The sequence below is a fragment of the Dunckerocampus dactyliophorus genome, chromosome 4 (assembly GCF_027744805.1).
Source record: "Dunckerocampus dactyliophorus isolate RoL2022-P2 chromosome 4, RoL_Ddac_1.1, whole genome shotgun sequence".
Classification (NCBI taxonomy): Eukaryota; Metazoa; Chordata; class Actinopteri; order Syngnathiformes; family Syngnathidae; genus Dunckerocampus; species Dunckerocampus dactyliophorus.
Window position 1 is genome coordinate 16467784 of NC_072822.1, and position 27785 is coordinate 16495568.

The window sequence follows — 27785 nt, forward strand, 5'->3', positions numbered from 1 at the left end:
ACACTTCCGCTTTCAGGCACAAGAATTCGTAGGCAACATGACGTCACTCATCCTGCCAGCGGCGAGTGAGTAGCTTTTCACCGTCCAGGAGGAATATTTAGTAGCTCATTCCCCAGGACAAGTCGTTGGATTCGGGGTTCTTTTGTGCGAGTCGCAGACTGTAATTTCACACGGACACAGTGTTCCATGCTATGCAACGTTTGTAATAGGTAATCGACGACGCTCCCCTGTTAATGTAAATGGAAGAGACAGAAGGTGAGGAATTAGTTCAGGTTAAAGATGCCGAGAAAGGATATATTGTTTTTGTAGCACAACGCTGCGCGTCGCAGACGTTTTTTGTGTGCAGCTGTGTTTTTGAACAGGCGTGATTTGTTTGTTGAAGGTACAGATGATCGTTACTGTGCGGGATGTGGAGCCAGAGTCCAGGAGTCGTTCCACATGAAGGTCCTGCAGGACACCTGGCACAGCGCCTGCTTCCAGTAAGTCTCATACAATCTCATGAGATCTCATACACGCCTTGCAATCAGATTCCGAGTTGTGTGTGCGGGGGGGGGGGTTTGTTTGGCATGGATGCACACAATGCATTCTGTTGGTCAATATGCTGTCTTTCACTGTTTTGGTGTACAATACAGTACTCACAAATTGCCTTGTGGATAATCCCAGAAGTTTCGCAATTCTAGACTAAACACGAGTGGGCTTGTATACGTTGTCAAGCAGTGCACTGATCCTGCTGTTAATGCACAATGCTCAGTGTAGGATGACATTCTGTACTTGTGTAGCTGTTTTGAGCCCAGCCTAGTCATTGAAGCCTGCAGGCAAGACTTCACTCAGCTGTATTGTTGATTAATGATTGGCAATGTGGAGCTGATGCGAGAGATGAGGTTTTTGCAGGTCACTGCTCCATGAGGAGATACAGCATGTGTGCAAGTCAATGACCCGTGTGCACATACTGTACATGCAAACAGAAATCCTTTCCCACTGCTCCATCAAATCATCAGCAAGAGATGAATCTTGCTGGACAACCGCTGTGAGAGAAATTCATTTTTGACAAAGAATCTTATGTATTTGCAAATATAAATAACATACAGAGGAAGAAAATGATTACATCCATCCATCTATTTTCTATGCCGCTTGTCCTCACTAGGGTTGCGGGGGTATGCTGGAGCCTATCCCAGCTGACTACGGGCGAGAGGCAGGGTACACCCTGGACTGGGAAAATGATTACAGTAGAACTTTATAGGTGGAAAAACATTTCTCTTAAGAAATCATGGAAACTGAATGAATTGGTTCCAGAGCCAAACTGCCATCGTCATAAAACATTTATGAACTGTAAGACAATGTTTCAGGTAACATTTGAACCTAAGAAATGAGAGGAAAGTCACCGTGCGATATTAATGTGTAAAATCGGTACAGTAACGCCTCTCCAAAAGTAATGTCAGTGATGGTGCCTCACACATCTCCTGTGTGAAACTATGGAGGTTCTTGGGGTGCCATAGCAAGAGGAGAAAAAAACTCAAATTTTTTATATTTAAAATCATTAAAAATTCAATTTAATCGATAAAGTTGATATATGAATGCAGCTTTATAATGCCTTATTTGTATTTTAGTTAATGTAGCTATTTTTATTTTTGAAAATGCTTCATTTTGGTAAAAAACATAAAATATGCTTAAATATGCATGCTTTTTTTTTTAAATAATAGACCCTATACAACCACAAAACAGCATGATTTATGAATTAATATATTTTTAAAAATCGGGATAGAGTGAAGCCGAGAAATTCGAACCACAAAGTGGCAAGGGAAGGGCTCCTTACACTACATTGGATTTCAATCCTGCCAAGCTTTGCTTCTTCAAAAGCATACACAGCAGATTTTCACTGTATCACAGTCCAAGTTCACCATACTGCTGCGTTACTCACCATTGATGCTCTCCTCCTCCTGCTGCTTCATTACTGACATCCTCCTTCATGATGTCATATTTGTCTGAAACTTCTCCAGTTAGGTTATTTTTAAACTACTGGATAAGATGTGTGTGTCACTTATCTAAAACTTGTATTTTTCTTTACAACGGATGGAATGGCATTATTGGGACAGTAATTATACACTCTTATAGGCTTTTCAGCTAATGAGTTTTACATGACGAGGTAATTTAGCTGAAAGCAGTCGCCCTCTGCGTAATGCATGTCTATTGTCCACACTCTGCCCCTCTGCCCTACCTCCACCTCGTATAACATTCTTACAAGCTGATGTCACTTTTGTTCCAGTCAACCTGGCAGTGTTGAGGTCTATACGTAGCAGTAACCCTCCCGCGCTGTGTCTGCATTCCTAAACAGCGATTCAGAGATGCGAGTCTGCTGTCTCAGACGTCGGCAGCGTGAAAGCTTTTGTGTTTTGTTTTCTGCAAAGGAAGCTTGACTGTTCTTTTGGTTCTCACTGGCATTATGTGGTATTGTTGTTATTAGCCCTGCCAAGGATGTGATGTGTTCGTCTGTGTGAGTTTGTTGGTTTGTTTGTGTACTGCTTCCCATCTAGTGTTATGAGATAGCCTCGATAGCAAGTATTCCTCAAAGGAGGTCCCATTAAGTTTTGGTGGAAATCCACACACTTGGATAGTTAAAAAAAAAAAACATCTAAATGTTGGTTAGTCTGTCTTCCTTTACAGTCCAGCAATCCAGGTTTAAATATCTGTTGGAACATCTTGGTGTGGAGTTTGCATGTTATCTCTGTTCTTGTGTGGGTTTTTTCGGGGTACTCGCAATGTCCAGCGAGCTTTGCACTCACAATTATTTAGCATGACAAGCTCTAGCACAAATGTACAAGGAAGTCAGACAGTTGCTCAGCCTGATGCAGTTGACAGGTTGGTGTTCATGGTACAAAATAAGGACATGCTTGTGTCTTCTAAAAATGTTTACTTAAAAAATACTACGGTTCAATTTTAACTATTTTCGAGTTGCTGACATTTAAAAATGTTCTCTTAAACCAGGCACTCCTTCATATTTTGTTTTGTTTGTTATTATCTGAGGATTTGAGCATAGTTAAAGGTTTGTGATAAGAAAAGATTATATTTGACTTTTTCTATATTTATTTCATAAAGAGAATGGCCTACTTTATTTAAGCGGCTATTTTTAGGTCATTTTTTTAATGTGCATCTTGCATAAAGCTTTAAAACTTCAAAAAACATCCTCATGTTAAATATTTATTTTAATAAAACAACTTGACATGCTTTGATTTTGTCTAAATTCACTTTGCGGAAAAAATATCGGGATATATATTGTATAATGATATTCAACCTAAATATATTGGAATATGAGTTTTGGTCCATAGGTCTACTTATCCATAGGTGTGAATGTGAGTGTCCATGGTTGTTTATATGTGCCATGTTAGGGGTGGGGGAAATAATTGATTCTTAAATGCATCGCGATGCGGACATTGACGATTAATAATTGCTTCATAAATGTCAATAATCGATGCTGACGAAAAAAAAAATGGAACAAAAAGACGGAAAGTCGAAGTGCCGCCCGGACAGTTTATGGTGGTGCACCTAAGTGTATGACGCTACCAGAATGGCTGAGGGTAAACTCCGAGCCGCACCCACTGGATTTAAAGCAAGCGTCTGGAAGCACTTTGGCTTTCACAAAGGTAAAAATGAGGTGGAGAGAAGCTTAAAATATTTTGGGAACATGACAAATATGAGAAACCACATAGCACGTTTCCACCCGAACCAGGAGGAAAAGGAGCCAGCTGAAGTTCTTGCCAACCAGAGAACCATCGAGCAGGTGATAACTCATTCTCCATCCAACTGGGAAAAGTGTTTCTGCTTGAAACACTTTTATTGCAAAGGATTTGTGGCCGTATTCAGTTGTTGAGAAGCAGGGCTTTCGTGCTTTGTTGCGAACCTTGGAACCCAGATACAACGTCCCATCGCAACATTATTTCACTGACACTGCAATTGTGAATAAGCAATTCATAACATACTGACGTCTGCAAGCATTATTCTTGTATGAGAGCCGCTGGTACAGAAATCTATATTTTGTATGAAAGCTGTTTTTGACATTGCTATACAGCAGAAATATTATTTTGTCTATGCTCAGGATTTTAGTTTGAATTCAGAAGTCTATTATTTATTTGTGAATAATGGCAGATTTCTTATGTTGGTTACTCAGAATATATGGAAAATGAATGGATGTCATTTGTAATGAAAGGAAATCCTATAACTCTTACATCTTTTCAGATTTAACGTACAGTTGAAACCAGAAGTACGTAAAACGACACACAAACTTGTTTTCTCACTGTCTGAAATTGAAAATGTGACCATTACCAAAATTATTTCTATTTGCTAAATGCTGCAATTATCCATCCATCCATTTTCTATACTGCTGAAATGTGGGAAAGCCTAGATGATGATAAGATTTGGAAGCTTCTGTTAACTGACATTGGAGTCAATTGGAGGCACACCTGCGCATGTATTTTAAAACCACGCCTCAAACACACTGCTTCCTTGTTTGACATTAAAGGAACATCAAAAGAAATCAGCAGGATATCTGGAAAAGACTTGTGATCTTTGGGTGCAATCATATTTATCAATTTATATTCTTCAGTTCTTTTATTCTTCCTCTGCTTTTTGATGCGGCTTCTTTCTACAAGTGCTTGCTGTAGTGCTGAAGCTGAAACAGAACTTTTTTTTTTCCCCCACTGATTGACATCAAAGGTCACATGGAGCATGTACTGTATGTACTTGGCCTAAACAAATTAAACATACAGGCGTTTCCTGTGATATGAACTGACACATAATTCCATCACTCATCATCTATTAGAGAAAAGTTGTCATAGACAACATTTGGAATAGTCCCACACCCTGAGATAAGGACCCCATGAAAAGGTGAAACGCTCCCTCCCGAAGCTCTCAAGGCCACAGCCACAACTAAAGGTCATGCTACCTCCACACCATGCTCCAAACAAAAGAATATACTCCAGCAGGAATGTGGCTTCAAGGAAATCAGGAATGTTTACTTTGCAGTGTTTGTGCAAGCAGAACCATTGCGCTGTTCACTGAAAAAACACCTGAGTTTGTTCTGAATGCTCCTCTTGTCTTGTGGATAGAAGGACCTCTCCATGGCTTTATCGTGTGTTATAAAATGCCAACATAATGGATGATAATTTATTTTTGTGGAGTTTGTCTCCCGCTAGGAGGTGTTTCCACTGCACGCCACTTAGCAGGATTACACAAGAACTATCATGGAAATTTTCAACAAATGTAGTGACATGTCTAAAAAAAAAAAAAACACACACATTACTTTGAAACATAGCTGATATGTATTATTTCTAACAAAGTGCTCTTTTCAACAAGAAAAGGCTTGTTCAAATCCACCATCCATGGCTGGGGTTTTCTTCATGCTGTGATTTTTGTTGAGAAGAAGGTACATGAGGTGGATTATATTGTTTTTAAACCCTCCAAAATATGCACATTATTTTTTTAAATGGCACTCTTCACCTAGTCTGACATTTTAGCCTGACTAGCCTTCACTTTGCTGTTTTGTATACGGGCGCTCGAAATCTAATTGTGAAACCGTCACACTCCAATGCTGTCGTAGCAATAAAAATCACAGTTTGGTGTTTACATGACAAAGTTTTAACTAACTCGTTCATCTACTTGAACACTAGACACTCTGCGTGGAAAAGTCCATGTAAAGCCAGAGTCCCTCATATTGACACTATTGGCTTTCCTGATTACATAGGTCTGCTGTATACTAGTTAGTTGGGGGGGGGGGTAAAAGTCAAATAATTAAGGGCGTCCAGATACAACTTCTTCACTTCCGATACGATTCCAATATTGTTCTGTTCAATTTGGTCTATTAATTGCTAAAAATAAGCGACTGTATGTGGATTGATCAAAGAGTATGACAATTCTTATGACAATTATAATGCTAAAAGTGTGTCTTTCAAACCCCTGATACAGATTATGATGGTAATTATGATGACTTGTTTAAGACCCATGGGACATAACTATAACACACATTATATGATACTAGGTGCTTGTACAAAGTAAACAATTGGTAAATCTCATAGACAACAGAAATTACTATGACAACTATTCAGGTGACTGTAACAAGAGACCGCTAGCATGTACAAACTATTGTTGTTCCTAAGTTACAAACTGTGTATTAATGAATAGTAATTTGATGCTATTCCTCTTGGATTCAAAGGTTATCAACCTTACATGTGCTCCTGTAAATAGTTGAAGTGTGAAGTAAAACCCAAGAAAATGTACTGGAGTTGAGTTGATAAATCACCTTCGACGATCTTCTCGGCCTTTTCAATTGCAGGCTGGCGTAAAGTCCAAAAGAACTTGACAGTTGATAACCACTGGAGCAGTTGGTGAGTGGAGAAGAGATTAATTAAATGGAAGCAAAAGAGAATTACGAGGTCAGGCTCCTCGAAGCTGAGACAGCTGATAAAAAGGAGACCATAGCTCTCACAGGGCACTTTGAAGAAGTAATGGAAGAGACCAACGCAAAGTACGCAGACAGGAGTTTTGCCCAGGCACACCTCTTGGAAAGATAGATGGAAGTCTTTGTATCTGCAATTAATAGGGCCGAAGAGGGCTGCGACCTGGCTAACGTGAATCAAGATGATTTTAGAGCGCACCTGGACACACGTTGCGGAAGCATTGCAGGCCATTTCCGCATGGGAAATGTGGGTACCCCAAGATGAGACAAAGGAACTAAACACAACGCCCAGAACCGTCCGAGTAATCAAAAGCAAGCTGGAGCACAAGATATCCCAATTTCTCACACCGCAGACGATGGGAAGGTTAAAGCAACGCGACTACCCGTCCTGAGTGGTTGCAGCAGAGACCAGATGGAGGTAATACTGGACTTGACTGGAAAAGCAAGCAAACCCACACAGATCAGGTGAAGTCTTAAAGGCTCATCTAATAGACATTATAGACGAGAAGATAATAAAAGATCTTCGTTTGACGTCTACAGCACTGGCGAGGAAATATTCAGGGTCTTAGAAAACCAGTATGGAAGCAAGCCATCCATTGTTGTTGAAATCTTAAGGGAATAGCAGGAATTACCTCCCACTAGGGGGGAACAACCCGAGACAAGTCATCGAGCTTATCAAAAAGATAGAAAAAGCTCTGGCAGATTTAGAGGAATTAGAAGATTATGGTGCGGCGGAAGATTGTCTCACTGTGCTTGCAGTGGAGAGCAAGTTACCTTTCTGTCTCCAGGACCAATGGCTAACGTTTCAACAAGAGCCCAGAAATCCAGAGGATACAAATAGGAAACCAAGCCATAACCAATTTTGAAGATAATGGTGGTTCGATTCGGGAAGAAATCCAATTTCTCCTTATAGTGACCTACTTTGCACGCGAGCAACCCACTAATGCTGATGCAAGGATACCAAACCAGGAGGAGTGTGTACACTCCAGAGTCAACGAACCTTTGCTAGGGCAAGCCAGGAGAAAACCAGGCAACCTATCTAATCTCCAATTTCAAGCTTGAAGAACCCTTATGAACCCGTATGACCTCCTTGGGTTCAAGAACCAGGAGGTCAGGTGGGAGGTGTTCTGTCCATTTTGTTTTATAAATTGTTAACAGTAGTGTCACATGACTGTATGCGGATTCATCAAGGGATATGACGATTCTTATGACAGTTATGATGCTAAACGTATGTGTCTTTCAAACCCCTGATACAAAGATACAAATTATGATGGTAATTGTGATTACTTGCTTAAGACCCATGTGACATAACTATGACACGCATTATATGATAGTAGGTGGTTGTACAAAGTAAACAATTGGTAAATCTAGCAGACAACAAAGTACTACAACTATTGAAATGATTGTAACAAGAGAAGACCGGCGATACCATTGGTATGTACAAACTAATATTGGGCCTCATTCACAAAACGTTCTTACGCACAAATCTGTTCTTAAAGCCTTCTTACGAAGATTTTTGGCATTCATGAAACGTGTTCTTAACTCACAGTTCTTAGATCTAAGAACAAATTCTACGAACGCATAGGAGGACTCTTACGCACAAGCAAAGCTTGCACTTTCAATGCGCAATCGCCCTCATGATGGATTTTGCAACCTGATCCCAAAAAATGTAGTGCAAATAAAATATCCCAACAATTATTTATCATCAAAACAACTAAAATATACTCCATGGATAAATATATATTCAAATCCCAATTCATCAAAAAAAAAAAAAAAATACCTGGCTGGACGTGCGCTGCAAAGAGAGAGAATGTAAAGGGACCATTAGATTTATTTGCTGAAAGCCACCAATATTTGATGTCCCGCTTCAGGCTTCAGGCTTCCCTCTCTGTTCTTGCAGGTGTGCAGGATCATCAGAATAACATCGCAATGAAACGTGGTGTGCCTATTGCGCACGTAGCACCCCCAGATAACGACATGCGCCCCCAGCCACGTCTTGAGCCAGAGCACGAGGCTGCTGTATTAATTAGGCAGCGTCTCATCAAATGTAACCACAGAAAAAATAGTCACACACAAACTATGTATTTTGACTTTATTTTTCCATCATGATTGTGTAAATATTTTCTAGAGTTTCCGAAATGGTTTGGTTTCTGATTGATGGCCCACCCCCGTTTCCTCCAGATCTCTCCGGTGCAGTCCAATCTTTTTTTTGAGTCTATTTTAAGTCAAAACACTTCTTTTTAACCTCTGCGGTGGCGCGTTTCTCCGTGGAAACGGCATTTATGTTTCCTGCAATGGTGCTCCATGCCGACTCTTTTTGGATGGCCTGATGACCGGTGGATACACGTGAAAATAAGGTGGTCTTGTGTTCGGTCACTCCTTGTAAAAGCACCTCTATTTCAGTAGAATTGAAGTTTTTCTTTCGTTTGTTGTCCAGCTGCTCCTCAGTCTTGCCCTTGCGCGTTGCCATCTCCGCCTCCAGCTGCCCGTTGCGCACGGCACATTTTTGACCTTATATAGGAAATAATAGGCGGTGACCTATGCAAATTAGGGCTCACATGCACGGGCATCGCAGTTGGCATTCATCAACCTAAGAACACCGGTGCGAACGATTATCCCTACTTAAGAACGTGTCGTGAATGCGGCGCAGTTTCCAACCCGCGCCTTCTTAAGTACACTTCCTAAGAAGACTTTTAAGAAGATTTTCGTGAATGAGGCCCATTGTTCCTAAGTTACAAACTGTAGTAATTTGATGCTCTTCTTCGTTGATCCAAAGATTATCAGCCTGACCTGTGCGCCTGTAAATGGTTGAAGCGTCAAATAAAACTCAAGAAAATCTACTTGAGTTGATAAAGCATCCTCGACGATCTTCTTGGCCTTTTCAAGTGCAGGCTGGCGTAAAGTCCAAAAGAACCTGACAAATGATGCAGTCTTGATTATTGCCCGATACTGATATTACTTGTTTAAAAGCATGGAATGTCAGCAACAGTAGGAATGGAAAAAAAACTAACCCATTTACTTCTGGATGCATCTGGTGTGTATATATAGTTTTATAGACAATAGGCATAATGTAGCAAGTCTCCAGGTGCTCAATGAAGCATTTAAACCCGACATTACTTGCCACTCGACGGGGGCTGGCTCATTTCTGGTGTAGCCTATGACTTTTTCCTGTGGTAGTTTCTTTGCATATGTTTCAAACAACTAGCACATGCTGTTGTTGTGATCTTGGGCTCACCATGCTGAATACAAGTAGAAGTGCTGGTGCAGACTGTGGACTGGACCGCTGGAATGGAGTGCCAGTATCGGAGATTTTAGATTTTTTATAATTCGATACTGTTTTTTTGTTGTTGTTGGTTTTTTTTGTTTTTTTTGCTGATATTTATATATTTACAGTATATCAATAGCTGATTGGGACACCTGTACAAATTCATAAAATTAGTCACTTTTAACTCAAACCAAAAAAACGTTTTAAATGACATTAATGTTTTGTTAAATGTTAAGTCGATCTTTGGGAATTTGGTCGATTGTGGGGGAAAAAAGTGTATTATCTAGGTACGATCCTAAGGATCGGGATCTGCTTCCGATCCGCTGTATTTGTGAAGATTGGATAATATCGGCTTCCGCCAGGAGATCGGGCCGATACAGTTGCCGTATCACATTTGCAACTCTGAGCCACACTCCAACATGGTAGGTGCAGTACAGCACCTCAAAGCTGGTTGCCACTCGACTCCCGCCACCCGCAAGAACAGTAAAATGCAGCACCACCACATGCAGACATGTCCGCGGTATACTGTGGAGAAGTTAGTTTCACGTTGTACATTCGGCTGCGTAGCTACGGCGGTAGTTCCCTCACTGTGCCCGGACTACTGTGTTTTATAATAGGGACAGCACAAACACTACTAAACATGTCGAAACGGCGCCGAAAAATCTTGGAAACTCCTCTGTTACGGAGCGTGAATGGAAGCCAGCAGGGTTCGCTTAGTTTAGCTAGTGCAGCTGTGTGTGTGTGTGTGTGTGCGCGCGCGCGCGCGAATCAGGCGGGATGAGTATATTTTCACTGTGTTGTTTTTACTGCTTTAATATAAGGACCATTTTACAAGGCCCAGTTACGACGTGCAGGTTTTGAGTGAAAAAAGACGAGAGAGATGTATTCTCGCACCCGGCGCGTATCAACTATCAATTCCCATTCTCAACACACACAACACATTCTGGCCTTCAAAATAAGAGCGCTCATTGTCACATTTGTCTAATTGTGTAAACAAAATAAGGGTGTCATTAAAATATCTTACGTTAATAACGCGGTTGACATTACATCGGCAAGACTATAAAAAAAAAATTGGATCGGAAGCCAAAAAATGTGGATCAGGACATCCCTAGTATTACCATTATTACATTAGTGCCCTTCCCTCCAGCAGAGTGACCCAACAGGCACGCATTTTGACAACTGAACACGGCCATCATATAACTGGCCAGGCGTGATCACATTACAGTCATCCTATGACTTGTAGCCTAAAGTTGATGGGATCGAAAACACAAGCTAGATGTCAGTGTTAGAACATGATGTCTTGAAGTAAACATCTGGGCCCATTTTTAACCGACCCTTAAATATGCGTTATTCAAAACATGGTTAGTCACGTTAGTTAAACAAACCGTCAAAGTTAACCGTGTGGTTGACGTCACTGGTGAGCGCCAATATATCTCCCACAATTTCTCATTTTGTTGACTTCCGGTCTAGTGAAAAAATTATAGCGAAACGATTGAACAAATAAAAATTAAATTAATCAAAAATATTTTCGTTAAATATATTATTCATTAAAGTAAGCAATATTTAACATAGCAAAATGATGAACTACTTCACCAGCTTTCAAAGTAAGAGCACAGACACGCTTAACTTAAAAATATTGAAATTGTATTCTGCAACAAACAAAGCTTAATCGTTTCACGAATTAAAACAAGCAAGCAATTTATGAACGACACAAATTCCAAAAGTTGGCGCGCCTTCAAAGTAAGAGTGTAAGGGTTCAACCTAATATCGGTGCCAAGATGATGTTTTATTGTTTATTATTACACAAGTGTACAGAACACAGCTTTCAATACATTCTACTGTATGTACAACATCACACACACTATACTTACATGAATGTAACTAATTGCAAGTTTATAAAAATGCAATCTTGTGATGCCGATAAAGCCTCAAATAGCTCGATGTTCAATTATTCCAACAACTATTTTTAAAATAGTTGTTCTTAAACATGACTAAGAGAATTTGCAAGCTTGAAACGGTTCAATAAGTTTCTTTTAAAATCTAGGCAGTTAAAAGCATGTTTTTCTGACTTACAAATATAAATAGTCATGTGCTAAAAAGCTGCAAGGTATACAGTAAAGTGCGAAGTAATGCATAACCCAGACATCAGCTCGTAAGGAGACGTGACAGTATGGCATCTCCATCTTGAGCGTTAACCACCTGTTAAAAAGTTGGCGGTGGTCCTCAGGTGTGTTAACTTAAATGTCAATTAACAGCCGGTTAAAGTTAACCGAGTCTTGGACAACAAGATAATGGTGCCGTTAAAGTTAATGGTTGGTTAAGTCTACTTAACCAGTGGTTAAATAAATAACCGAGTTTTGAACAACCGGACCCTGATCTTTTCAGTGTGTGATAAAAGTTTGTAAAACTACTCTGAACTCTGTAAAACTACTCTGAACTCCGTAATGACGCAAGTCCTAACATAACAAAAGCATGAAAGGTGTCCAGGCTTGTCCATAGAGTGCCACTGGGATTGAAGTAGCACTCTGACAGACACAGTTGCAAGTGCAGATGCAATTCCACATCATTGTTCAACTGCCTTCTGTGCATTCTTCCAATTTTGCTGCAGTCATAAGACATAAGACACAGCCATGGACACTTTTAAGACTCTTCATTCCCCTCCTTAATAGAGCAACAGGCATGTGGTTGACAGTAGCTCTGTCTTAAGTTATGCCAAAAAGCACTCCGATATCTGCAGCCAGTGCCAACGTCAGCAAAGCTGGATCAGCTACACCTGTGGCCAGATGCACGAGGCTCAACGGAAGGCTGCTGCCAGAAAAGGGCGACTTCAAGGGAAGGAAGGAAAGATGCTGAAAAACACTGTCAGTTCTAAATCTGATTCGTCATGTCACTCTGCATACTTGGAATGGTTGCGCAGGATTAGGATTAGCAAGTACAAAGTCAGAGAGCAGTTTGCAAAAATCCAGGGTATCTTAAGCACAAAGGTAGTGGAAGGGGTCGTGCTTTCACTGTTGACTGTAAATCACATCTGGAAATAAAAAGTTTGAAGGCCCCTTTGAGGATATCCCAAGTCTAAACAGCTTCAAAAAGCAGCAGTGGAGCCTTTTCAGTAAGATAATCAGAGCACTCTGTCCTTGATTGTACTCTGGCAGCCAAAACCGCTGGCCAGTTTTGCATAACCAGTAAAGCTTGTTCAAGGAACAGTCACAGCCGCAGGTGCTTCCCCGACTGCTGGTAACTTGAGCCTTCTCCACTCCAAACATTTTGTCCCAAAGTTGTGTCCATGAATGTCCGCATAAATCACTTCTCCGGGTGACAGCTGGGTACCATCAAGAGATTTTAATTTATACCTCATTTGGTCTGTTTCTACATCTAATTGTTTTAACTACTTGATAGAAGAGAATCATTATTGGGTGCATCACTGCAGTAGTACTCTTACCAGGACTCAATTTATCCTGGATTACAAAAGATTTACACCTTTAACCGAAAGGCTACTGTGGTGACCCAAAAAAAAAAAAATAACTCGTGTAATCATTAGTGAAAAGTACATAGCCTTCGTGTCCGCCTGCCGATAAAAATTTTGAAGAACATATAATTCCATGGAAAAACAAACCCCATGATGATTACAATGGTATATATTCATGCAATAATTACTCAACTCTGCATCTAAAGTGATTTTTTGTGTATAAAAGAGTAAAATAAGATTATTTGAACAAAAGTCTAAAACCGAGTGGACACCGAGTTATGTACTTTACATTTAAGAAAGAGTGAACTTCGGAGGGTTGCTATGGGAAATGGAAGATGTCTCGAGCTCTGGTATGTTGGCTGTGTGTTTTGCAATGTTAAGTTTGTGTTGATAACATTACCAAGGTCTATCCACGAGTTTAAAATTGTATGTAACACTTGAGTACCCTTGATCTGAGCCATGCACATATATAATCTTTGCCATCTGAAAATAATTGCAGGCAATGCAAATTAAGTGCGTTTCGTTGATTTATTGACCAACCGGCACACATTACTTTCAATGAAGTATAATGCACGTAATGGCACGCACCTCTTCTGCCTAGAAAGCCTTTTGAAAAAACCTCCAAAAAGCGCCAACAGGGTCCGAAGAGCTTCATCAGCGAACTGAGTCAGTTCGCTGATGAAGCTCTTCGGATGAGGAGCGAAACGTCCGACACTTTCTTCACAGAAGTACAGATGACGTCTCAAGAAGCCTTTCCCTCGTTTCTATGTGTAGCTTTTCCTGGCACAAAGAAATGAATGATATCGTTAGTGTTCGATAACTTTCTAGCATTTCATCAACCAACAAAGTCCGATGGTAGCAACACTGCAGCAGCTTCTTCCACCTCCACACTTGCTGTGTCTCATGAACTAGTTTACAAACGTTGTTTTAAGACTTACTGGACATCTATTAGATGGGACCAACAATCTGACCCAGCCTGTCTTTGTCCTCCCAGGTGCTCTGTGTGCTGTGACCACCTGACTAACTGGTATTATGAGAAGGACGGCAAGCTGTACTGCCGCAAACACTACTGGGAGAAGTTTGGAGAGCTGTGTCACGGTTGTTCCCTGCTTATGACCGGACCTGCCATGGTAAGCCTGCTAAACTGTTTGCTTTCCGTACATTTTCAGTCATCTAAATAAAATTAATAGCACATATAGTAGCACGGTGGAAATGCGGTTGGCACGTTTGCCTCACAGCCAAGTGATCCCGGGTTGGACTCTGACTCAGACATCTCTCTGTGGAGTTTGCATGTTCTCCCCGTACTCCAGTTTCCTTCCATACTTGAATAACGTGCATGCTACGTTAATTGGAGACTCTTAAATTGTCCATAGTTGACAGTGTGAGTATAAATAGTTGTTTTCTTATTTGTTCCCTTGTTCTTGATGTCTATTTTTCTTAGAAACATACAATATCGATATACTGTATGAAATGAGTGGACATGTCCTATTGGATTTGCTTCTGTTTCAAAATACTGAGCATGGCATTGAGCTTGGCATCAGTCAGGCGATGTAGACCAATGGCGCCTGACGTTTGACAACCACAACCTAAATCACACCCAGCTTGATCATCCATTTCACTGAAAGCGAGATCATCGTTTGCCGAATTAGGTGAAAGTAAGCTTAAAAAGTCTAAAAGAAGATGCAATATGAAGTTATTCATAGCATTAGCATTCATTAGCATTCAGGAAACCTGTTTTAGGGCGTTAAAAAGCAGAGGACTTGACTGCAAGTTCAACATTACCGTAATTTACGGTGTACAAGACGCACCGGTGTTGAAGCCGCACCCACCAAATTTAGAGAGAAAATGAGTTTGTTTCTTATATAAGCCGCATCGGACTATAAACCGCACACGTCCATGCCATAAATTGGCATGCACGAGTCCATGAGGACCAAGTTCAGTGGCTCTATAGGAGATGTCACGAGCTTGGAAAAAAATTAGCGACACTGCTGTATAAGCCGCAGGATTCGAAGTTTTAAGAAAAAGGTAGCGGCTTATACACCGGAAATGACGGTAAGTTTGATTTGTTTGTATTAGCTGTGTGGTCGCTAGCAAGTGTTTTTGCGTTTTATGCTGGTTATTTATGTGTTACAGTGTAAAAGTCCAAGTGTGTGTTGAGACCAATGTACTGGCCTTCAAACTCCGCTTTGCCACCATCAAACAAGTGCCAACAATTTCCCCCTCTAATTAGATGATACCAGAACGCCCACAGAGCGTGTCCAAGTACTCAGTGTTCCAGTTTCTCCCTTCTACTCCGGAAGAATGCTAACATGCATTTAAACGCAGGAGAGAGTGTGCTTTTTGTGGTGATTACGTTTACACACCGGTGATACTTTAGCATAGGTTGGAGCTGAACATGCCAGCCGTCAACCCAATTTACAAACTACCTCCCCCCCGCCTTGAGGCCTTATTCTGCACCAAAGGTTTTTCCTCAGTTGATGTACTCAAGTACACAAAGGGGCCAGTTTGGGGGCCCACATCATGTTCAGTCCCCTACAGCGCAGTGGCAGGGTTGATTCAACCACAGGCAGCATGTCACGGGTATTATCACATTACTGTGTTCTTGCTGCTTGCAAGGTATCCAAAGAAAGTCAACTGACTTTGTTTAATACACTGTTTCCTTATGTAGAAGCCGGGGTGTTTATTTATTCACTCCTTCATTTTATACCGCTTAACCTGTTGAGGGTCATGGGTAAGCTGGAGCCTATCCCAGCTGACGTTGGGTGAGAGGCTGCGTACACCCTGGACCGGTTGCGAGTCAGTGACAGGATACATGTAGACAATTACCCATACTCACATTCACACCTATGGACAATTTCGACTCTCCAGTTAACCTAGCATGCATTCCTTTTGTGGTAGAAAACTGCAGAAAGCTTGGGGAGAACATGCAAGCTACACGCAGAGGTCCGCACAACCGCATTTTCCATCGTGCTGCTACTGTTTTTATTCACTCAGCTGCAAAGAGTAGCAAGTGGGGGGGAGCTTTATTTATATACATGTATTTGTATCCTCACAAAAATCTAACTAGATTGCATATATTAAGTCCTTTGTCTGGAATAAAATCCATCCAGTCATGTTGTCTGTCCCCCTCGTGACTAACTTTCTTGTGCCCCATTCCAGTAAGATGCACTGTCTTGTTGTAGTTTCTTGTTGTAGTGTACAAAGTGTGTTTAAGAGATTAAATGCAGAATTTACACGTGAAATGAGTTGTAGTTATCAGTCCCAATTTACCATGTATTTTGGTATTAACTTTTCTATTTAGTATTATCATCCTGCTTCATTTGAAAGACCACCTATGATCTGTCTTTGTCTTGCTGGAGAAGCTCGAGGCAGGCTGTGAGAGTAGTGAGTTACAGATTTGTTGGATGTCACTACACTAAAGTCACGCTGGCATCGTTGTCATCTCTCCTCTTAGCAAGGAGTCCTTTCCCTGCACTGGCTCACAGCTGCTCTCACTACTGTAGTTTTTTGGTGATATTTTAAGCAGACGGACCAAAAAAATCACACGAAAACTATAGATTGAAAAAAACCTGACTTGACCTGCCTCCACACTCCTTCCTAATACTTGTACGGTAGGCACTCAGCATGATGGCAGCATCATTTCATCCTCCCTTTTTTACCTTGAGACAATTGATGATGGGGGACTGATACCAAAGTATTGATACCAAGGTTTTCACTGCTGGTATTGATGTCCTGTAACAGCAGTGATTCTGTCTGTCTCTGTATGCTGTGTTCATGAATTTATACTACAATTTTAAAAGCGACAGCCTTGACTATTTTTGCAGGAACTACTTTTTCTTCCGCCTAGTGGTAATGTTGTAATTGTGTAAAAAAAAAACAAAAAACAAAGAGGTCAAAGTTTGTAGATAGTAAAGCCCAGGCAAAATATATTAATTAAAGTATATTTTTAACAATTTAAAAACTTAGTTACATGTAATTTTGTGTAACATAACTAATTATGGTGTTTGATTTGACAACTGATATTAGATGTGTATTTTCCCAAATGTTCCCAAAACCCATTACTTTGCCAGAGTATCATCACTATTGGTATTGGTGATACCAATCTATGTTAATTGGTACCGTATCAGTAAAAAAAAAAATGTGATCAGCCCTCAGTCGTAAAATGAAAATTTTGAACGCATCAAAACACATGACCTAATTTCAATGAAACCTTGCTTTTTCATGGTTATACGCCTTACCGGTTCACTTGTTGAGTCCTTTTACTATTAACGAAAGCTTCTCAGCTCCACCGAATGAGTTTTTACAATTTTATTTTCTTAAAAGCTTAAGTGGTCCCAGTTCATAATCAGTCAGGATGTTTCCTTCTGTAAGAAGATGACTGACCATGATGATCCTATTATCGGGGATTGAATGATGTCTTGGACATCCCTAAGCCAATTCTAGTTGTTTTCAATAGTTTGATCCCTCTGAAATAGAGTCACTTCTTCTCCATGACCACAGGATATTTCTGCACACATGATTGTTTAACAAATGAAAAACTACTTTGCATCCGTTATCTTGAAAAACTTGTTGCCAGCTGAAACATACCGGTATTATTGATTATGATGTTTATTTTTTCCCATTGTTACAGTAAATCCAGGTAGTGACTTTAAAGGTGAGATTGTTGAACAGCCTCTGAAGTGTTTGTTGTTTCCATCCATTCATCCATTTTGTGTACCACTTGTCCTCACTTACAGAGAATAGTCTTTATCACAGTTAAACGTGACCGCCTTGTTTCTGTGTTTTTCCTTTTAACTCAATGCAGGTGTAGACTTTCCACTGAACCTCCCGTAACGTGACAGCTTAGCAACCCTTTTTCATCATCACACATGAAAGCGCTACTTTGAAAAGTGCGCAGCTCTGTGACGATCATCCTTTGGAAGTGAACACTGGACAGACACATTAGCTCATCTCGCATGAGAGCACACAACACACCATCAGTGCCAGGAAGATAGCAGAGTTAGCTTGAGGGAACACGTAACTGATGGCTTTCAGGGGGTTGAAAAGTAGACAGAGCGTGGAGGTGACATCATAGCAGATTCCAGACAGGCTGAGACTGAAGCAGGTGTTGCTCCTGTGTCAGCGCTGACGGCAGGGGGAGTGAGGATAGTAGCACGCAAGGAAGGACCCTCCTCTGTGATGGGGTAAAAAAAAAAAAAAACAACACTAAACTCCGGAACATTGTGTGTGTGTGTGGTTCCAGGTGGCAGGAGAACACAAGTATCACCCTGAGTGCTTTGTATGTCTCAGTTGCAAGGTGGTGATTGAGGACAGGGATACTTACGCCTTAGTGGAGCGCTCCAAACTCTACTGGTAAGTCACACAAATGCAGAGCTGCACTGCGTCATACTAAGGGGGGTTTCTAATATTTTGGTTTGGCTTATTTAGCTCGATGAAGGGGGCAGAATATTGTTGCAGTTGTAATACTTTTTTTCCAGCATATCTCAAACTCGGTTGTAGAAATGAAGTATGATGAAAGTTGTTGACTTGCATCTTATTGTCCCAAGGGTTCCTATGCACGTATGGAAGTACACAGTTCTTGAAACGTATGGAAAATGGAAACTCAAGTATGGAAAAATATTCATGTTTCCAAGACCGTTTCCGCTGCTCAGTTTTCTAAAAGATATTTCGAGCCCTATTATCGGCCCTTTTTAGAATAATGTTTTCTAAGGCGCTTGCTAGGGCAGCTAAATCGTGTGATTGCACACAGTACGCATCCCGGGAACCATTCAGGAAGATTGACAAGTTGAATAGCCAGCCCTCTGCTCTTATGCTTCGTCACACCATTTTATGTCCCACCCAGATGGGACACCCAGATGGGGACACTCATTAGCAAGAAGATTAGGAAGGTCAGGCTGGAATTTTGTAAAAGAAAAGGTGCAGACTTTGTTAAATTTTGAGACATCTTCAACATGGGGAGGTGGTTGTGAGTCATATGTAGGTCTGGTCACCACCTCCTCTGCAGCACCGAGTGTCACTACGTTTTTCACTCAACCCAGTGTGAGGCCAAATCCGACAATGTATCTGGGTTTTTGTCTTTGTATGAGCTACATTACTTGGTTATAATCTCCTGGAAATGATATGATGTCATAATGGCATGCATATTCACAATAATGAAAACAAATTCTTAATTTGATCTTTCATTCACATGATGCACGACATGATCCATGATCTATTCTGGAGTCTGGGAAAAAATAGGGAATTTGAAATGCCAAATCTGTAGGAACCCTGCGTACCACAATGACGTTTCTCATCTTGTGTGAATAGATTCACTTCAAAGGCTGATAATACCCATCATTAGTAATTTTCTAATTTTCCTTTAATGATAATACCCATCATTAGTCATTTTCCAAATCCCCTTTAAACACTCCCTTGAGAGCGTCATCATAAACTGAAGGCCTGTTGCCACACGTAACCACTGAACCTTCTGCTTTTGTACGCAGTGGGAAGTGCTACAAGCAGGTGATCCTCACACCCATGTTGGAAAAGCGCTCACATGACTCCATTCTGGACTCCCTCCCCCACACTGTGACACTCATCTCCATGCCCTCTGCGGCCAACGGCAAGAGGGGCTTCTCTGTCTCTGTGCTGAGGGACGTTAACGGCTCAGCGAGTGTCCAAGTCAAAGAGTGAGTGGCGCCCAACACGAGTCCTAACAATAGTCCACACAAGTGTGTAAATTGTGCTTGAGGGAGGGGCTCATAGATTTTTCATATTGCCTTGGCCTGAAACGACCATTAGCATGTGCCCTGTTATGCTAATGTAGTGGTGTTGTGTTACCACCAGGGTCAGAGGGATGCTCATTAGTCCAGAGGTGCGCAATGCCATCCACGTTGGAGACAGGATCCTAGAGATTAATGGACTTCCTGTGGGGACGTTGCTGGAGGAAGAGGTAATAACAATACATTTAATTATAAGCGCCTTTCTAAAAACCCAAGGATGCTGCACAAGTTACACACAAATGATAAAATAGCGACTGAAAGCTCTGCTCCCCATGGTGCTGAGCCGGGAGGGTACCGTGAGATGGATGGAACGATCTGATCTGAGGGAGCGAATTGGAGTGGTGATGTGGAGGAGGTCAGTCAGAGGTTGCGTATGGCCTTGAAGGTGTATAGGAGGAGTTTGTACTCCATTCTCTGCTTGACCGGGAGCCAGTGAGCCGACGGAGGTGACATTTAGGTGACAGGGGGTGACAGGTAGGTAGGTAGGAGGTGACAGGTCCTTCATACCGACCGCTCTACAACACCTGCACCACCTGAACCATGTTGTAGACACTATGCTTTCTTTACACTGTTCTCTTTACTTGTCTTGCTTGCTTGCTGCTGTAACAAGTAAATTTCCCCGCTGTGGGATAAATAAAGTACATACATACATACATACGATCCAAAAAACGACTGCGACGGGACATGAAGTCATCTGTAATTAGTGCTTTCATTAATGCCACGTCAATTCCTCAAGTTGTTTGTGTGCATCAGCAGCACGTGGGAATTCTGCCATGCTTAACATGCCTTCTTCTTGAATGCATTCTTCAGCAGGGAGAGGATACGATGAGTAATCACGAGTACTTTGAGTCTTGTCCTCATCGTCTCACTCTCATATCATTCCTTTCATGACGAGGTAACTGTCCTCGGAGTGACGAGAGACAAGTCTGTTCATTTACTCAGCAGACATTTACAGTACCGTCATCCCACGCCACAGGGTGCTTTGAATTTCGCGGCTTCACTTTATCAGTTTTCAAAAATACATTAATAAATTATGGTGTTTTGTTGGTGAATACGGCCTATTACAAGGCAAAAATTTGCATATTTGCATAAAAATGGGTAAATGAACTAAAATCCAAATATAAGGCATTCAGAAGACGCATTCAAAGACGTGATGCTATGTAGTATACTACACTTGTCACTAGGTGTCACAACAGGCACAATAATCCCTAACAAAGGCTGCTGTTGCAGCCGTAACCCACACCAAGCTAATACTGTACTCAGAACCCCCGACGTCACTTCCTCTTAATAAGAGGTAATAAGAGAGGTGACTCTAGGGGTGTGATTTGATGTCTAGAGGGCTCTAGTGATGTTAAAAATGTATTTAGGCCATCGTAAGCTGGGTTTCTCTGCTCTACGAAAATATTTCATTTATAAATAAGGAATCCTACTTTGTGGAAATTCACTTATCACGGTCAGGTCTGGAACCAATTAACCGCGCTAAACGTGGGATTGCTGCGTATACGGTGCACACCTGTGCAATCCACTGAGTTTCAATACAGAAAATGCTCTATAAAATGTTTGGGTGACACTGTCCACAACAACGGCTGAGTGTAGATGGTAACGTCAATTGTTTTTTTTGAAGGTGGACGACCTCATCCATCGCACCAGTCAGACACTTCAGCTGCTTATAGAATATGACCCAGTCAGGCAGCGTTTGGACCGGCTCAGGCTGGGATCACCCAGGAACATCCTGGGAGCGCCAGCAACGTCCCGCATGCGCTTGTCCTCACCCTCGAACGCAGTCCTGGAGAGAACTGAGGCGGATAACGGCACACTGAAGAGGAGGTCTTTGAGGTTTGTACTAGCCAAGACACAGTGCAGCTTGTTACGTGAGCATACTGTACGTATGTCATTGGCCATGTTGTGTTTCAGGCGCAGCAACAGCATATGTAAATCCCCGGGGCCCACTTCCCCCAAAGAGCATCTTTTTATGACCCGAGACATTGGACGCTCTGAATCTTTGATGTCCTCCAGTAGCTGCTCTCATCGCATCTTCAGGCCGTGTGACCTCATCCACGGCGAGGTTTTGGGAAAAGGTTTCTTTGGACAGGCTATCAAGGTCCGGCCTCGTTCTGTGTCTTATTGAACGACAGCCCGCAGCTGCCGTGATGTAACAAGCTTGTGCTTGGCCCCACAGGTGACTCATAAAGCAACAGGAGAGGTGATGGTGATGAAGGAGCTGATTCGCTGCGACGAGGAGACCCAGAAAACTTTCCTGAAGGAGGTAATCATTTGCAGGAGGCCTGCGCTTCATCAGACAAAACAGTCTGCTCTGTGCCGACCTGACTTTATTCTATGTCCAGCAGAAAGCACAACACACGTGCCAACGACGATCATTTCCTTTCTTGCTGCGTGTCAATAACGTTCTTCCCAGTCTTGTTGAACTCGTTGATTATTCCACTGATGAGATGTTACCATTACCGACCTGACCAAGATTCTCCTTTTATTCTTCCCGATATTTAGGTCAAAGTAATGCGGTGCCTTGACCATCCTCACGTCCTCAAGTTCATCGGTGTTCTCTACAAGGACAAGAGGCTCAATTTGATCACAGAGTTCATAGAAGGAGGAACCCTCAAGGACTTCATCAGAGACACTGTGAGTTCTAACTTCTTTTTGCACAAACACGTAAAGGAGAGTGACTGAGGAGGACAAACAGTTGGGTTGGGGCTGACCTGAATTAAACCCGACACTCTTCAAAGTTGAATGGAGGCCTGCTGGAGCGGCCAAGACTAGAGAAAGTGTTGCCAGGTCTCTCTTCCTGTAACTATTTACTGGTGTAGAAAGCTTATCTTTGACTCAGCACTGGTTATTGCTTTGTACAATAATTCCTCGTTTCTCACGGTTAATTGGTTCCAGACTTGCCTGTTATAAGTGAATTTTCGTGAAGTAGGATTCAATTTATGAATGAAATATTTTCATGGAGCATAGAAAACCTGTTTACGACCTTCTAAATATGGTTTTTAACATTATTAAAGCCCTTTAAATGTGAAATAACACCCGTACAGTCACCTTTGCACTCATATTACCCAATATAGGAAACAAAATAAGAGTAAATAAGCTATTTAAGACATCAATAAATCCTGTGCTTGTGTGTGTTGCTATAAATTTGTTCACCAGGGACTCTGAGAAGTGAGAAGGACAGGAAGTGATGTCCGGGGTTCAGAATGGAGTTTTACTGTAGCAACAGTAGGCCGTGTTTTTTAATTAGGGATTTTTTTATTAGGGATTCTTGTGTCTTATATTTGTATTTTAGTTAATTTAGCAATTTTTTGGCTTGAAAATGTTAATTTAGGCAAAAATGTCTAAGTAAAAATGAATACGTAAAAGTTGTTTCAATATACTGTACATCGTTTTTTGTATTTTTCAACCATAAAACAGCAGAATGTATTAATACATTTCTGAAAAACCGTGATAGAATGAATCCGCGAAATTGGAACCGCAAAGAGGTGTGGCACGACTGTATTCATAATTTATGGTCGTCCGCTGTTTCATCTTAACAGGATCCATTTCCGTGGGACCAAAGGGTGAGCTTTGCAAAGAGCATCGCCTCTGGCATGGTGAGTTGTCTGCTTGCACAGGCTGATGTTATTTGCAGGCACTGATTGTGATGTAAGGATTCAGCAGGTGTACCGTGCACAGGTACCGTGCAACGCTTTAGTAAGCACCTATGAAGATAACGGCACAACAGCAAGAACAGTTTTGTCACCACTTCAGCGCATAACAGATGATGCAAGTATGTAAACATGTCCTCTTTCTTTCAGACCTACCTGCATTCAATGAGCATCATACACAGAGACCTCAACTCCCACAATTGCCTGGTTAAACTGGTAAATGTTCAAGCAGCCTCCGTTGTGAACACGTCTATTCAGACATACTGTGCGGAGTGACCCATCCGGTGTCATCTTTCAACAGGACAACACCGTGGTCGTTGCCGACTTTGGACTGTCCCGACTCGTTGTCGAAGAGAAAGTGAAACCTCCCCCCGAAAAGAGCTCCACTAAGAAAAGGGCGTTCCGACGCATTGACAGAAAAAAAAGGTATACCGTGGTTGGAAACCCCTACTGGATGGCGCCAGAGATGCTAAACGGTGAGTTGTGGGACGGACGACTGAGTTTGTGTCAGGTGAGCATCGGTGAGGTTACTTCATTCTGTGTTTGATTGGGTTTTAGGAAAGCGCTATGATGAGAAGGTGGACATTTTCTCGTATGGAATTGTTCTTTGTGAGGTAAAATCGTCACCTTGTCACTATTTTAAGCTTAAATCCTAAACCTTATAACGGACCCAGATGTCTTGTGATCCAGATCATTGGGAAGGTCTATGCCGACCCGGAATGCCTGCCCAGGACTATGGACTTCGGTCTGAATGTGGGCAAGTTTGTGGAGAAGTTCCTCCCTGAAGACTGTCCACCAGCATTCTTTCCGCTGGCGGTGGCGTGCTGTGACCTCACGCCAGACAACCGGTGAGCCCCTCTTATTTTACTAAACCAGTGGAGTGGATGTGCAGCAGCTTGGGGAAAATAAAGAAAAACTTAGTTTTTTAACTTCCTGTTTGGAGGGGGGCACTTGGATTAAAGATGCTAAAACCAATCCAATGTAGGTCAATATACAGTATCTACCCTCCAAATCTGCAGGTGTTCCCAAACTTTATTGTTTTATATATATATTATAGTGTTATATGTGACAAAGCTGATTAGTGTCATATCTAATATGTCACTAATGAATTTATTGTACTATTGTTGTCCCTCGCCACTTCACGGTTTGAACATAGTTTTTCAAAAATATATTGATAAATCATGAATACAGCCTATTAGTAAAGAAAAAATATACGCTTATTTACTTATATATAAAATGTATTTATTTTATGCCTAAAGTAAGCATTTTCAAGCATACAAATGGCTAAATGAACTAAAATTTGCATATAAGGCATTCATAAGACGCATTCAAAAACACTGTGAATGATATGTAGTATTCTACACTGACCACTAGGTGTCAGTAATGTTACTGTTATGTTCGGTCAGACACTCAAAACGCCAGAGTTGATTGCAGGTTTGGATTATCTCACAACAGGCACAACTAAACAATTCTTAATAAAAAAAGATAAAAAAGCTAATAAAAACATGGGCTGCTGTTGGTGCAGTAACCCACTCCTAGCTAAAACGCAATTCTGAACCCCGACGTCACTTCCTGTCTGTCTGCTACTCAGCTCTCTAAGGGCATTTATAGCAACACACACGAGCACGAGTCTCATTTGTGTTGTTTTAAATGGCTTATTTACTCGTTATGCTGCTATATTGGGTAATACGAGTGTAAGGGTGACACTAGGGGTGTTAGTTCATCTCTAGAGGGCTCCTATTATGTTAAAACATGTATTTAGAAGGTGGTAAACAAGTTTCGTATGCTCAATGAAAATATTCCATTTATAAATGAGGAATACTAGAAATTAACTTATCACAGTCGGTTCTGGTACCAATTAACTGCGATAAACAAGGGATTACTTTATTTTTCGACTAAGCCAATAAATAAACAAGCTGTGGGCCCAAAATGGTCCCCGAGCCGCACATTAGCCCTGTCATAAGCGAACTTCACGATCATTTTTAGCTGCAATGGTGCAGAGAGCAGAAAACTCCAGATTATAGAGCTATTATAGAGCTTGGAAAAGCATGTCATGAAAAACCCTGACTGTTTCAGTGCCTCGTCTCTCAAAAGTGGAGCAAACAAGTGAGGAAGATGAGATTTGTCTCTCCTTTGGTGCTCATGAACAGGCTCTAGGGACACGTATGACCATTAAAACACAAAAAAATGAATTTTGCTCTTTAAAAAGAACAGAAGAAAAAACATGCGCAGGCACAACATTTCACTTCTAACCCGTGTGTCCTTTCTTTGCTCAGTCCACCCTTCCAGAAGCTGGAGGACTGCTTCAAGGCTCTGTCCCTCAACCTGGAGCTGGGCATCCCACTCCCAGCAGAACTGGATGAACTCCATCAGAGTCTGAGTCGGCTGCACTGGCCCAAAGACAGTTCCTCCCCGGTGCCAAGCACAGATGAGCCACAACCCCCCAAAGAGGCCTCTCGGGATTGTTCCAGCATGTCAGACAATGGCACTTAGGACCCGCCCTCCTTTTGACCCACGTAACCCTCTGACCTGCTGCACTAATAACACGGGCGCGAAAAAGGAAAACTGTGAACATATGAGGACCAAAATACCTGATATGGACTGTTCTAAACTTGCGCACAGGGAGGATCCATTTCAGTTGCGACCTTGTATTCAACACTCACACAGGGGTCGTATAATGTTTACTGTACCGAAAGACAATTAGCAGCTTTCTGTGGTCTGGTTGCATCTTTCCACTATTTTGCGAGTCAGGGTGTGAGAAGACTTTGTTTTTCTGCTGCTCGTGGAATGCACGGCTCCATGTTTGCCCAGCAGAGGGATCCTTCCACCGACGTCAGCACGGCTGACATGTCTGAGTAAACAGACGGCAGGTTCACGCAAAGCAGTTTATTTTACTCTGAAAGATTTGGGTTTTTGTTTCACTACTCATCCGAGTTACACGCGTGTTTCTGGACTTTGTAGGTTTTTGCACTTCTATTTTTTGTAGCCATTTTTCATATTTTGGCCAAACTGGTCGTATTTCCCATCAAATAAATGCTGCTTTTTTTCTTTTAAAAAGTTGAACACTATGACCTTTCAAACATGTACAGAAGAACTGGATTTGTTTTATGTTCGCGTGTATTCAAATGTCAATATTGTACAGAAGTTGCTTTTTTGTAACGGGACATTTTTAGATTCACATTTCATACACAGTGGATGTTGATTTGCCTTTTTTTAGCGGCATCATGCAAGGTACTGACCATCAACTGTAACCACTATTTGATCATCAATAGTGTTTCATGAATAAACCTTTATCGCAGTGTTTGTCTATCTTTGGGATGCTAGCTCATCACAGTGGATCTGCGTTTGCAACCTCAAAATGAAAAAGTAACCATTTGCATTTGGATCATTACAATTACAGTACGTGTCCATTACAATGGTGATATCCATAATTGGGGGAAAAAAGTGATTTACTTGAGCATTGACAATTGTGCTTTAAATTAGCCAACGTCTATTTTCACACATTTTGGAGTAAATGAAAAACGAGAGCGTCACGACTAGTTTAGCTGTGTTGGTCATTATCACGTGTAACTGTAAACTCTTGTAACTAACATTTGTATTTTTAGTCAAGTCAGAACAAGTTAATTTTGATCCGTGTTTGTTTGAATATTTGTCGATAAATGTGTTGCTGCTAAACTGAATATACTCCTTTTCTTTTATAAAACCGGCCTCAACACTGAGGCAACGAGCCCTTGTAGTACTTAAGAATGGCCAATAGGGGGACCCAAAGAGCCCCATATATCCACTCGCTATATTCTGTGTGGATTCAGAGCAGTGGTCCCAACCTTTTTTGACCCACGGACCGGCTTGTGTTGGGGTTCGTACATGATAGCGATCTAATTTATCTTATTTCTGGAGTTTTTCCAGAGGTAAAAGGCAGTATGCTAGCATGAATTAACTTGAGACAACTGTGCACATTAGCACTTAATAAGTCATCAAAACTTACCTTTATTCATTCCCACATAGTATCAGCATTTGAGACCAAAATGAGGTTAAAGAAAAATGCTAAAAATAGAGTAGTCTATTTGTGCGGCGAGAGAAAGTTAGCACACGTACAATGAACATGCGTCAAGTGAGACGGAGGTAACAGAGAATCCGGCCACTTTTCAAAATAAAACATTATGGAAATTATTTTTTCTTTCTGTGCGGCCCGGTA

General features: G+C 41.4%; 1 protein-coding gene across 3 annotated transcripts; it reads left to right on the forward strand.

Annotated features, from left to right (window-relative positions):
* limk2 (LIM domain kinase 2) lies at positions 1-27129 on the forward strand. Of its 3 annotated transcripts, none has more exons than XM_054774401.1 (16): positions 1-255; positions 389-479; positions 14171-14306; positions 18419-18528; positions 19659-19844; positions 20002-20107; positions 21562-21773; positions 21852-22038; positions 22117-22203; positions 22443-22574; positions 23480-23536; positions 23741-23806; positions 23892-24066; positions 24149-24204; positions 24281-24438; positions 25867-27129. In XM_054774401.1, the coding sequence occupies exons 1-16, from the start codon at positions 240-242 to the stop codon at positions 26081-26083; spliced, it is 1992 nt and encodes a 663-aa protein (XP_054630376.1). In that variant the 5' UTR covers positions 1-239; the 3' UTR covers positions 26084-27129. The 3 variants fall into 3 exon arrangements, with proteins under 3 accessions (XP_054630376.1, XP_054630375.1, XP_054630377.1); XM_054774400.1 differs by having other exon boundaries at positions 2-255; positions 383-479; positions 25867-27128; XM_054774402.1 differs by lacking the exons at positions 1-255; positions 389-479; positions 14171-14306 and adding an exon at positions 14336-18359 and having other exon boundaries at positions 18466-18528.
* The last annotated feature ends 656 nt before the right edge of the window (positions 27130-27785 follow it).